This window comes from Spea bombifrons, chromosome 2, assembly GCF_027358695.1.
Source record: "Spea bombifrons isolate aSpeBom1 chromosome 2, aSpeBom1.2.pri, whole genome shotgun sequence".
NCBI classification, from domain to species: Eukaryota; Metazoa; Chordata; class Amphibia; order Anura; family Pelobatidae; genus Spea; species Spea bombifrons.
Genome location: NC_071088.1, coordinates 88,502,940 through 88,516,700, shown reverse-complemented (window position 1 = coordinate 88,516,700; position 13,761 = coordinate 88,502,940). Strand labels below are relative to the sequence as shown.

The 13,761-nt window shown below is 40.5% G+C and overlaps 1 protein-coding gene across 4 annotated transcripts in view; it reads left to right on the top strand.

The window, feature by feature from the left end:
- The window catches only part of LIMS1 (LIM zinc finger domain containing 1), a 38,471-nt gene that overhangs the window by 10,684 nt on the left and 14,026 nt on the right, over positions 1-13,761 (top strand). The window contains exon 1 of one of the 4 annotated variants that reach the window (XM_053455085.1): positions 3,662-3,884. The exons of 1 other annotated variant lie outside the window; for it this stretch is intronic. Coding sequence is in view for 2 of the 3 variants with exons in the window: in XM_053455082.1 (XP_053311057.1) it covers positions 8,265-8,371 (107 nt within the window). In the remaining variant the exon portion in view is untranslated. Of the gene's footprint in view, positions 1-3,661; positions 3,885-8,153; positions 8,372-13,761 lie in introns of those variants that run through there. 2 more of the 4 variants (XM_053455082.1, XM_053455083.1) reach the window with 2 other exon arrangements.

Here is a 13,761-nt window from a genome sequence, read left to right as displayed (position 1 = left end):
TGAATCTGTTGTTTGTATTCCTGTAATTGATATAAATGCTACCATTGATATGCAACAAGTATAAAGCTATGCGAAGGAAACAACTCCTTCCTATAATCCCAAAAGGCAGGGTTTGTAATGTTTCAATTTTTTTTCATTTTTATAATCTGCAAACACCATTTGGCCTTTTAATTTGGTATTTATACACTGCACTAGTCTGGATTGGTAATGATTAATTAAAACAAGATATTATTAGGAAAGCTAAATGCGAAGTATGGGGCAACACTCATTAAATACATTTTCCATGATCCCCCACAGCTCATCCAAACATTGCTTGAAAAGTTCATCTCATTCACTTTTTTTTTTATGCTTTCAATTATTGAAACTTCTTTGGTTGTTGTCCATGCTCAATTGAGCTGGTTTTTTTTTTGTTTGTTTTTTTGGGCTTGAATAACACTACTTTTTCCTAAAATATAATTTTTTGCTGTTCATGGAGGCTACAGACTCCTGAAAATAAATTATTTAAGTTGATTTATTCTATGAATATACCCCAATTTGTTTTTCTGTCCCCTTGCATGAAGGTATGTACAAGGAATGTTTTTTGTGGCAAATTTTCTTGCCGGAGAAAGTACTGAGCTGTCATTCCATTGGGTTTTTTTTTTCCCTCCTCTCTCCCTGCTGTTGCTGTTCTCCTTCCATAAATACCCCTTTTCCTGATTGATTAAATAGGTTCAGTTTTCTGAATAGATATTGTGTTTACTTTCACAATGATTAAGTGTTGTTTGGCGGAGACTAACTCATTCATGGCGTGTTAATCAGGAATGAGAAGGTACGTGCGCCTCTCCCAAGCTAATCTACTGAATAATACATGCTGACTGTTAAGAGACTGAAGCAAAGGCTTGTTCTTGTGGGTTATTTCTGCGCTGCGGAAGTGTTGCACGGCAGCCTTTATAAAACAGTGATTCTCATTATCGGTTAAATATATGCTGTGTTTTCCGCAGGGCTTAATAAAATTGCATAAGCCGAATACCCCTTGCCTATATTTTTTATATTGATTGCACATCCCATAAATGCCGCTACCTCCTAATGTTTTCTGTCTAGCGCCTTCCGTCCAGTCAGTATGAATGGTTTCCAAGTTTTTTCTTCAATGTTCTGGCGTGGTGCGACCGGTCTGTGTGAACGGCCCCATCTGACACTTCACACACACACACACACACACACACACACACACACACACACACACACACACACGCTGCTCTTTGAGTAGTTTGTCTTTTATGGCGGAAGGAGTTTCATTATCTTGAGCGCTATATCTCACCCTACTAGCTGCAGGCAAAGGTAAGAGGGTTGGGTTTGGCATTACCCATGTCGCTGAATGACTGTGTGGCTGCCATTTCTTTTTAAACTAGTCGATGTAATTCTGGCCACATGTATTCTACCTGTGTGGGTGTTTAAAATGGTGTAATGGAGTTTAGCTATGGGAACGCACAGATGTTCTAGAAAAGGTGAACAACACGCTAATTTTTGTCTGACGGTCTAGTGTTTAAATTGACTGAAATTGGCATGCTGGATATTGGTTGCAGGTGTGATATATATATATATATATATATATATATATATATATATATATATATATATATATATATATATATATATATATATATATATATATAATATGGAATTTTGATATGGCAGTATACAAAGCAAACCAATACAACACAATTTTAAGGATAATTACAAAGGATCGTGAAACAAGAACTTAAAATATAAATATATTGGTTGCTGGCCTGATATCTTGGTGGGCAGTTTTGGATAATAATGACAGTTAGTTGGTCTCTATATAGTATTATTTATTTATTTATTTTTTGTAAGGGTTGATGCCAGTAGTACGTTTAAGAATACGTGGCTACTAAAGCTGACGCGACAACGCTGTTGTATTTGTCAAACATTTCTTTTAGTTATTATTTCTATATCTTGTTGCGATTTAACTAGATTAGTGTCAGTGTTTTTTGTATTAGGGGTTTAGTGGGACAGTTTGCCACCTAGTGGTAGATAAGTGCATGCGCAACTATTAGCTCAGGCCATGTACGCATATTCTGTATGCAGGAAACATTATACAGAGTAGAGAATTCCCATTTCTCAATGTAGCTGTGTTTTTATGACTGTCTGTGTTTTATTTTTGTCAAGTAAAGGCATATATAATATTGTCTTATTTACCTGGAATATCTTATTGGCCGTTTCATGGGAGCATTCCCAGCGTATCAGTGGTGCATACACCCTGGCCTGATAATTCTGGATTGCATGTACTAAGTTCAAAAGTTTTCCGTCGCGGTTATTTACAGAATATCACTGCACAGAAATATGGATGCCCCGCTGTGTCATCTGACGTTGTTAACAAACAAGAGTTCTTTTGTTCGTTCTACTATCTGGATGGATCACATTTTCTAAACGTTACTTGCATGGGATGTAGAGTGGGAGTTACTGGCATCCAGCACGAGGGAGAAGTTTCTCAGATCGTTTTGGGAATACACTTTGTTTAGAGTGTAATCTTCATATTATGCATCTTAAGTGAACCAGTGTCTTTAATTTAATTACATTTTATAAATATTTAAATGTACTTTTATTTTCCCAAGTTGTATAAGATATATGTATTTTGTGAATGCCATATGCTAGTACTAGTTCCAACCCCCCCCCATCTGGAGCAGATGTTCGCATATATCCCCAGCTTTGCAGTGAAATATTTTTTCTGTTTTATTTGGTGCCTGCTGCTTGTGTTTCTTCTTCCTTCCCTTAGACTAGAGATTTAGGATTTCCTTTTAAGGCTGCTGGTTTGCTGAGAAGGGTCTAGACATGTTCCGTGTCCAGCAGGGGGCAGACAGCGTTCATACACCAATCCCATTCTCATACCGACTGGTAAAACTGCATTCAAACTTGGGGGGTTAGAAAATACAACTTTTTTGATTTGGAGAGGTATGATAAATAATATGAAAGTCCTATTTAACAAGGATGGTCCAGGAAGGGTGGAATTGCTCAGCCTCACTGATACGCCATGGAGTTCTTTCTATGTAGTGGTGCTGACCTCATAGGCACAGAGCTTGCGAATAGAAAATTGATGTAATTTAAAAAAAAAAATGGTTAATCAAATTTATGTCTGCAAACAGTGGTAGTTATCGTTAAAATATACTGGTGCAGAAGAAGAATAGGTCACTGCCCTTGGGATGGTACCATGCATTAAATAGAGGTGGTTTAATAGTCCTTTAAATATTGTCACTGTCCCTTACTGTAACAGCGCTGCTGTATCTGCTGGCGCTATATAAATAAATTTAAACAAATGTTTTGTAAACGAAAGAACATGCAGATGTCCACAGTCATGAGTATGATGGCATCGAACAGTACTGAGCACAGCATACGCAAACTAAGATGCATTACTAAGGCTACCTTGCCATTTTAAAGAGCTTTTTTTCTAAACCAGATGCGCCACTAATCCTGTGATCAATACAGCGGTGACATTAATATCCGGTTGGGCCATTTTCTGTGCTCTGTAGGCTCTTTCTTGATGTTCATGTCTGCCATTATACTGGACGTGACAGTAAGCCTGTTCCGTTTAGGCTTCATGTGACCGGGTGTCGTAGAGCCTTATGGATCTACAACGCCATCCCAGCGGCATCCGAATACCTTCGATTCCAAGGAATCTAATTTGTTGCTCTGCATCTCTATAGCTTGAAGCAGGAAGTTCTGTTCAGGAAACAGATGTATGTGCCGATAATTAGCATGTAAATTGAGCTTGGGAAATTCTTCCGGCTTTGCAATATTTTGCCCTGGTAGAAGGTTGAAGACTCGCAGATGACCGTACGGTTATATCACATAGTGACTGGTTAATGGAAGCCATTGGTACCCAGCGGGAGGTAAGTGGTTGGTGCTGGCAGCGTTGCCGTACAATGCAAGAAAGCTGTTCCCCCACCCTTTGGCATTCTACTGATTTTTTTTATTTTTTTATTATTAGAACCTCTCAATGACTATAGCTGTCATTTTTTGAATGCCGAGGCACATACACTGTTTTATAAGAGTCCTGTATATTTACACGCTAGCTTTTTATCTCCCAGAGAATGGTTTCTGACCGTTATTTGAACTTTAAAAAAGGCAAATTTCCTTCCAGAATGACTTGGACAGAACAAATAAAGTGCTGTGCTAGTTTCATGGATGGGGAGGAAAGGGGTATGACAAGTGGCAGTTTCCCCATGCTTTACGAAAGCTAAATAGAATCTTTCATTCCTGGTTTTCTTCTGTTTCAGAGTATTTTATGCTACTGAATGTTACCCCCCCCCAAAAAAAAAAGGGTTTCCCAACTTTCCCCTCATTCTCTGATCTCATATATATATATATATATATATATATATATATATATATATATATATATATATATATATATATATATATATATATATATATATATATATAATTATTTTGATTAAAAAATAATTTCTCTGCATGGTATTTAACAATGCTAGGAATGGTGTTTGTAATTGCATTTAGTTATAAAAGTGTTTACATTTAGAGAAATCTTTGGAATTTTATGTTTAGTAACAGTCATGTAGTCGGACTGGGTGAGGCCGAGTTAAATCTTTAGATAAGCTTGGTAAGTTTAAATGCAATAGGTACGGATGAATGTGTGTTTCTTATGCAGAAAATATGTGGCGGTGGCGCATGACCAAAGTCACAAAGCAGCTGTTGGGGAAGTAGAGTTTCTAGGTGAAACACAAATTGCTTAACAGTTTGTTTCACTAATCTCTAGCAAAAAAAAAAAAAAAAAAAAAACTTGGCCATGACTTTCCCTTTATGGATCCCTTTTGTTAAAAGACCGTTTCTGCCAGTGGGTATGGATTCATGTTCTGTAAGCATGAAATTCACACTGTGGGTATTTACTGTTGGGTACCCCAGACTATTCCGATTGTGGAGCTGAATTTGGACTTGAGGCCGGATTGACAGACATCTCTCCAGCTGTTCTAAAACAAGATGCTCGACCAAAGGCTGGCTGGACATCATGGCAGTTCTGGTTGTTCGTACGCACTGCCGACAGTCTGGCAGCAGTCGAAGTGACATACAGTTCATGGCGAATCACTAAGTGCTGGGGGCTGTTGCATATAGCGATCCAGAGGTGCTGTGTGTTATTGTCAATGTCCCGAATATAATTGGTAAATGGATGACATTCATCGTAAGTCTGTAAGCAGCCTTGAGTTATCTTAAAGCAGCACACTACTTGCGGTCTGTTTTAGAAATAGGAACTGCTGCCTTATAAGGGAACATGCAACTGTACTATGAAAAGACCACAAGAGGAAAGGACCAACCACCCACCCCTTCCACTGGTTGAACATTGGTGGTCATACTCTCCCTAGTATTGAAAGGGTTACATTCTTGACTATGAGGATCTCTGAATATGTAAAACAGTTGGTCTGTTTCCTTGTGCTTAAAAGTAGAGCGTTTTCTGAAGAAGAAAGCAGATTAAAAGACATGGTTCATCTGCTTGTTGTCTCGGGTGGCCTGTTCAAGTTTCTCAGTCAGGTTCACGCATGGGGAGGACAAACTACCCATATGTAGCTGCTTTTGACGGCGGCAGAGGGAACCCTATCTTTCTGTGTTTCAGGTGGCTGAATCCAGACATGACTCCATACCTGTAGCATCCAGCAGATGGAGTCCTTTTATCGTGACCTTGCTACTGAAAGCCACACAAGCCGTATTTCATTTTAAATTGGCACTGTGCGCATTTGCGTCCTTTTTAGATTTTATGTTTTTGGCTTGTTTCCACGGACCAGTAAAATGATGTGTAACAGTAGTAAGGGAGGGGGGATCGCATACATCAGGTACTGTATTACTCTGTGGTAAAGCAGAGGTACTAGCTGGATTGTTCCACTGGTCGATAGCAGGTACAGTATGCCCAACATGTCTCCCAGATAAAAAAAATGTATATATTTCTAATGATTCTCAAGTGTGAACCTATCTGTAAAGTACCAAATACACCTGTCATTATATAATAAACATAATGTAATATAACGCTTTTTGCACTTGTTCCGAAGGGGAAATATTTAGGATATAAATTAAGCTTATTTAGTTAGATTGGCCACTGTATTGATGTCCAAAAAGCTTGTCTGGTCCTAGTCTCTACATTAGTATGCAAGAAGTTAGATAACTTATCAGCAAAATCTTACTAAAACAAGCAGGTCGACACCCTGTAAAGAGAAGAAAATCCTTAGCTTTAGGACATGGCAATGTAAAGCATAGCTGAAAACATGAATGCTTTACATACCAAGCTTGAAGTGACTGGCAGGGTGTAGCCAGTTTGTGTATTATTTGGATGCTGAGAGTCTGGTTAGAGTAACATTCAGCCTGGGGGCTAGTTCAGCCATACATCCTGGCAGATAACTCGGTGGAGGGCCCGTAGGACCCCGCACCGCTTCTGTCCAAAACACACTTACGGAAAAGGAATGAAGGGTACAGCAATTGTGTAGCGAAGGAATGCATGGGGGAAAAACAATCTGTACCGAAAAGCTTAAAAGTGATTAGAGTTCCTTCACCTGCCTTGCCACCCCTGCTCAAAGGTGGACACCTGTTACAAGCTGCACTACGTGGTATTATACATGTCGTGAATTATTGGTACTATTGTAACAAAACCTGTTGAATTAAAGGGACACCCTAGCCATCATATGCACATTAACGTATAGGATAGCTGTGTGATTTGTCATGGTATCCCCCTTGATACTTTAGTATGTGTTCTTCATTAGTGGGGCTGTCAGGGACACTTAACCGTTCCTGTAAAATAACCAGAAATAAAGTTAATCTATTATATCCTGCAACATGTTTATAAGTCACCCCTGATGTGTGGATCCATTTTTATGCTACTTATAATAAACATTTTAAAATAATAATAATAAAAAAAAAAATTACTTACATCTACAGTCAATCCCAAAGGTAAAAAAAAGTCAATGAAAGTCCTCTGGTTTTTCAGCGTGTTCCAGTAACGGTGGTGTGTTTACCTCTCTGGTCCTGAATAGTTACTATTAACATATGTGACAGAGTAACTGATTTACAGCTTCTATAGAAATTGCATCTGTTTCCAGGAGCTCGAGGTTTCATCCCAATTGCTTGTTACAACAGGTAAAGGAAAGGGGGAGGGGTGCCGTCGGTGCTTTCATCTCCAACCCTAGAGAGAGGTCATTGGAATGAGAATGGAATGGTGGCTGTTTGTGTAAATCGTTAACCTGATCCTTCTTAAACCTGAAGGCAGTCACACGAAAGATATGCTTGCCTGTATCTTACGTAATTGTCAATATCGATGTTACTGAACCCTTCGCATTATAGTGTAATGGGGGGGATCCTGCTCTGATGGTGACAGGGCTACGGAACCTGCTGGCACTATGTAAATAAATGGAAAGTAACCCATGAGACTTTGCAAAGATATCCGGGTCGGAAATCCTGCTGCATGGCAGAGCTGCTGGGTTCCAATCGTGAGCTATATTTCCAGGCTCAGTGTGGTCCCTATCTTTGGCTCTGGCATTCATCCACGGAAGTCTGGATCCGATCATGTTGTGTTCTGCTGTAGCATTTATTACAAACATCACTACAACCTACTGCCTACTATATAAACAAACCTGCCTCTAGCCATTGTCTCGTGTCAATAGTCTTGCTAATATATCAGGGTAGTCTGTGTGCATCTAGATCAATAGTAGTAGTATTAATTAAAGTGTATACTATATTAAGTATTTCAAACCGTCTTATTCTAAGATTGTGTATATGGTGTGTACATCATATGCCAGCGTGTTAGAGAGCCAGGCACCCACAGCCACCCTGTTGAACTGAATGGCCGTGTGTCATTGGCACCGGGTATGATCGTGTGTCGTGTGAGCGTTGGTCAGCCCTGGCAACAATAGTCTCGTGGCCTCTGAGAAAGATTAGTGCTTTAGCATAAGTGGGTGTCTGTCCATTTCTCACAACAATGAGCGATTATGCATGCTTAGTCTTTGAAAGAACAAAAGACCCAGCAAGCCCGCCTTGAGCTAGCCCTTCAGATAGCTTCCGTGGGCCATCCCATAGGTGTGTGAGCGTGATAAGGGGAGCGTACCGGAGTGGCCTTTGTGAAGGGTGTGTGCTAGTGAGAAACAGGAAGCCGCTGAGTTACTGCCTCTGGCACACGATTCTCGGCATATACTACCGCAGGTGTGCAAGCACACGACACAGCTGTCTTTACAAGCCTGCTTCTCCAAGATAGAATATTTAACCATCTCGGTACAAATATGAATGCATTGCAGCTTAAGGAACTGTCACAGTCAGATCTGTACAGGAGAAGGAAGGAGCGTCCGGACAGCTTGGGTCTTCATTGGATGCACGAAAGCAAACTGGGGTGAGCTTACAGCCGCTTTACTAGTTAATTCATATGTGTGTGTGTGTAAGTGTGTGTGTGTCGGTAAATAAACTGATGTATATACATATACAGTCACAACAACATATTCTACATACTAGAGTAGAATTAACTTTAATTCATGAAGAATATATAGCTGTGCTTTTTCTTTTAACCTTGCGAGAGCCAGAGCTCTGATATACTCCTTACAAAGCAAAGCATTTCACTTTGGCACTTCTTGAGTTAACAAGAAAGTTCAGTTTTTGTATGTAAAGATTGATTGCTTAATAACGTTATAAGAATCATGTGGACACCTCACAGCTGTTACAAATCGAGACTGTTTATTGACGTTTAGGTTTGGCTGAAATGCATTAGTGTTTTTATATACTGTATATTTTATAATATATAGTTTGCATTCCATGTTACTGTTGATGTAGGCATATGATAGATCCCCGGCGCTGTGGTGTTAGTGGGAAGTTAGGAATGTTATGTATCTCTGATACTTCTTGCCGCGTCCTGGCCCTACCCCCTTTGTGTATTGATATCCTTGGTGCATGTCAGATCCTGCTTCTCGTATCTGCACACAGGGCAGCCCTGCTGATTGAAGGGGTTTTAGACACAAGAATGCAGTAGAGCTACTTGTGACAACACACAGGCACGGGCAGCTTCCAAGTATTCTCGCCGAGATCGCCTTGCTGTGCTCCACAGGACGTCCTGCTGTGCGGCACACAAAAAATAATCCAAACGCAATTTTTTTTATAATTTAGATGTGTAAATGGCCAGTGGTGTCGTCCTAAGTCCCTTGGTTTCGTTTATCTATATTTTTATCATATTTCTCTATGTAACATATGTATTTAACAAAGCTGAGTGTGTGTATGTGTGTAATCCAACACGAGCTTGAAGGCTCCATAACCCCAAGGTAGATGTTCTACAAGTGCTACTGTATGTTAATTGCGGAGCATCGTAAGTATTGTTGTTCCGGGTGTGACTTTGTGACTTGTCAAGCTGTCTAGATAATCTACCGATCACTTTCGTTGTTTGTGGAGGTGTTTTCCTGAGAACGCCGCTGTGGTTTTTGTGACCCTTCAAATTTTAAGAACTTTCTGCAAAGAATAAAAGTGTAGGTGCCACAGGACAAGTTTCTCTTGGGCAAAGACGTTTTGGATGGATACTTTATACACTCTTTTATACAGTCCTCATAGTTGTATTTGTACAATTGTAATTTAGGATCGTACTCACTAAACCGTAAGCTGCAGTGAGACAAACCATTTCTGTTCATCATTTTCTTGGTGTTTTGAAGAGTTCTTCCCCCAAGTAAGGCTTTCTTGAATGTCATCTCACCTGTTTCTTTCTGTGTTATGGATGGACGTGCGCATCCTTGCAGACGGAACTTGCGAGGGTTATCTGAGCTGTAGTCTAATCATCCGTTGCAAGAAACCTGTGCTTATTCCTTCTCTAGATTTGATTCTTTCAGCTTGCTTTTTTTTTTTTTATTCACATCAATAGAAGGTGATAGGCCGCACACGTCATATAGAGGGTTAAAATATGCAACACAGGCAAGGAGAAGACCCCTAACTGTATGTATCTTGCAGAATAAATCATTTAGGTGAATTTGTAAATTATTGAAACAGATTGCGTAAAGAAACCTCTACCCTATCGGATTGATGAAAACAGGATATTTGCTGAGCGGCGTGTGAGTCTGCGCTTAATCATTTTTGTTGTGCGATGTTGTATCTTGATTTTGCGGTTTCCTTACATACAGCTTGGAATTGACTTATTGAATTGTGACGTCTTTTCAGATTAATAATTTACCCTCCAGCATTAAAATGTTTTTATAAATTAACCTGCGTACCCGCATAGATGGTTAATGGATTTCGTATTCGGGTCTGGTATGTTTGTGTGTATTCTTTTCTTCATCATTGTCAGCCACCATCGTCGGTATCAGAAACACAATCGGGCTTACGGAAATTGGAATGGAACCGGGGTTACTGAAATGAGACGTACTGTGGGAAAGGGGAAGCATAAATTGGACAGAAGAGGAGCAGACTGGGAAAAGTTGAAGAGCTTGATGTGCGCTGACTTTGGCTCTTTGGTCTCACATTGAACCTCATTGATACTGATTCACAGAGTATGATTTAGTCTGTGAATTATTGGTGATATATATAGCGGCCACTCTATTGTGAGTCGATATTTCAACTAAACATTGTGTCTTACTGTACTGTGTACCTTGTGTTCCTTGTGTATCGTTTGTCAGCCAGAGCTATATCACTGGCAGATTGAGCGGATCAGTCATTGGGGCATTAAATAGCTTTACTTAAGTCCTTTAATATGCATTCTTCCAAAATGGGCGGCACTTACCAGCTCATGAGCACTGGGGTCTAAACAGCTCTCCGCTCCCTGTGTTCATCGATGCAGGGCTGCAGCTGACTGTGGGGGGGGAGTATATCGCATGCATGGAGATGTTTGGCTAAACACGTCTCCAGCACGGCGACTAACTAAGGGGCAAATGCATATTATTATTATTATTATTATTATTTATTGTTTTATAGTGCTGTAGAACCCCCCCTTATGCATTTGTGAAAGAGACACCACTAAAAATGTAAATGGACCACACAGCTATAATCTGCATTAAAGTGCATATGGTGAATGGCGTGTCCCTAAAGATTTAGCTTTCTTTGCCTGTCATATTCTTAAATAGGTAACTGTATTTATTTATGTGTCCAAATGCACATATTTCTTCAAGACATAATGATAGCTGGACAAACTCATCACCGACAGCAGCAGGTACCTTGGCACCCTCGGTCTGTGACTTGGGGAAGTTAGATGCCATCATATGCATCAGGGCCTTACATTATCAAGAAGAAAATACAATTATTATTGAACGAAGGCATCAGACGTAATGAAACTTTTTAAGCTTGCGAGCAGGGCCCTCTCTATTTAATGTATCGGTTTGTCTTAGTCCGTCAGTTCTTGTTTTGTCGGACCCCTTGATTATATGTATTGTAAGAAGAGCTGCATTGTTGGTGCTATATAAATAAAAGATAATAATAATACCAGGCCCTCGCCCATATTGTCTCTCAAATTGATTATTCACCCCAGGAGGCAAACATAAGATAACCAGCTCAATATATGGGATCTTTAAAAATCTTAGGGATCTCTGTGAACAGGAGAACCCGTGATTAGGGCCTTTGAAGACATATGTAGAGCGCTCCACAAATAAAGTAATCTCCCCCTTTACTGCCATTTACAGGACAGGGTATATGGAAACATAAGCAAAAAGCCAGTAGGACAGCTTTTGATTTCTAAAGCGCTGTAATGTATGATTTGTCAAATCAGGCATACTTGTGAACAATTAAAATGAGAGCTTCTTAAAAGTCTAAATAAATTCCTTTTAAAAATAGCCGCAGTCTACACGCAGGGCTCACCCCAGTGGCTTTGTAATCTAATGCAGACATGGCCGAGATCGGAGCACACGGTCCTTCCAGGACCCCCTGACACACACCACGTCACCGGTGGCTTCTCGCGTTCACCAGCAGATCTCATTTAAACGAAAGCAAGACATCTCGTGTCTGTAAACCCCAGTGAATAGCTGCTGGGTAATAAGGCATGGCACGTGGGAAAGAAGACAACACGCTTACTGAACCCCCGAGGCTACAGGAAAAACCCTGTGGATGAAACCGGCTTTGAACACATTACGGTTGTGAAACAGGAAGTGATGCAGTTCCCTCTGACTTCAGTGACTGTGTGACAAGGTTAAAATGTGTCACCATCATTACTGACTCAGACACACACACACACGCTTACTTTGACTTTCAGATATTATGCGGTGGAGTAAAGCATTGTGCCTCAGTCACGTTAAGGATATTATAATGAAGAGCTTTGTATTTGCTCTTACCACAATCCGTTTTAAGCTTGTGTAAATCCTGCGTAGGAGAGGTTACTTTATGTGATCATCACTCATTGTTCTATGATGAGCATGTTATCTGCTACAATCTACAGCTCGCATTAACGGTATTGAATGTAAAAAATGCTTCCGCCGTCAAACGAATAAGTAGGTAACCCGTAAACAGAATGTGGCATTACGAATGTGGCTCTCAAACCAGAGGATGAAAAGGTCAGCAGAAATAACATCATGCTTTTAGTAAGGAAGTGTTTAACTCCTTAAGTACCAATGATGCACCAGGTACCTTCTTTCCCTTGGGGATCAGTGATATACCTGGTATGAAATGGTTAAAAATGTGTGCTGCAGAATCACAGGAGGAGACTGTCCAACACAACCTGGTCTTCCATTTGATAGGAAGATTAGATTGCGGGCTCTGAGCTGTCAGATCCAGTATAACATGGCCCGGCATGAGCGCTGGTTACACGTGAAGCATTTGCGTGTCCAAATGGAATTTTAGGTATTGCCTTCCTACAGTGTTAATCCAGGTGCGATCTGCAGATGGGGAGATCAGAGTGAAAAGAGGGGACAAAAGAATACAGTATATTAACACAATGGATTTATACAAACAAAGGGTGAGTTGGCACTCGCCGAATGAGTTTCCAATCTAGAAAATGCCTTCACAACAGGTGATAATATGCTGGGACAGAGGGGTTTATTCACTAAAGGCAGGAGATTTTGGAAGGGGCCAACACTGACAGGTCTCTCCTGCAGGAAGGGTTGAACTCGCCCTGCATAATGTATAACTCAATGGACGAGGAGACCATGAATCTTTCGTTCCTATTTTAACTGTACAGTAGACGAGACCAGCCAAACTATCCCTGCAGCAGACGCTCGCTGGGGTTGTCCGTTCACGATGTATAGTACAAATCATGCATTTTATAAAACTCACTGTACTACTACGACCTATCCATGTTTGCTTGGAAGACGAGAACAAGTGGCTTCACAGGAATCCTCTAAAAGTTAGCCATGTGGGTTTCCCCACCCCGGCTTCACCGTTTCAGTCAAAGGTCAGACTCTGTGTGCAGTCATTGCTATAATAAGTATGCAGTTCAGTGCCAGACAGTCTGCCGTAGACAGAGTATACATCCCTATAAGGATTCTCATGCTCGCTAGAGGATTTCCAGGACAGGGGGTTGGTTTCTTCTTGGGCAGTTAATTGTAGCTCCTGCTTTTCCTCTTCTTGACATATTGTTGTTACACTGTAAGGTGGTGGCTGCGCAGGCTGCATTAACCCTTTCCCTTCCATACGCTGCATCGCAACTTAAGGAAGTGCTGCACAACAATTAAAGTTGTTAAGGCCAAGAATTGTACAGGTTGCATGTCACCGATATCAAACCAATCAAAGCACCTATAGAACATAGGTATAACGTTAATATGTTGAACAGATGTGCCCCACAAGAGGAGCCCACCCGCATGATGTTCAAAGAAGTTCCAACAGTCTGTGACATAA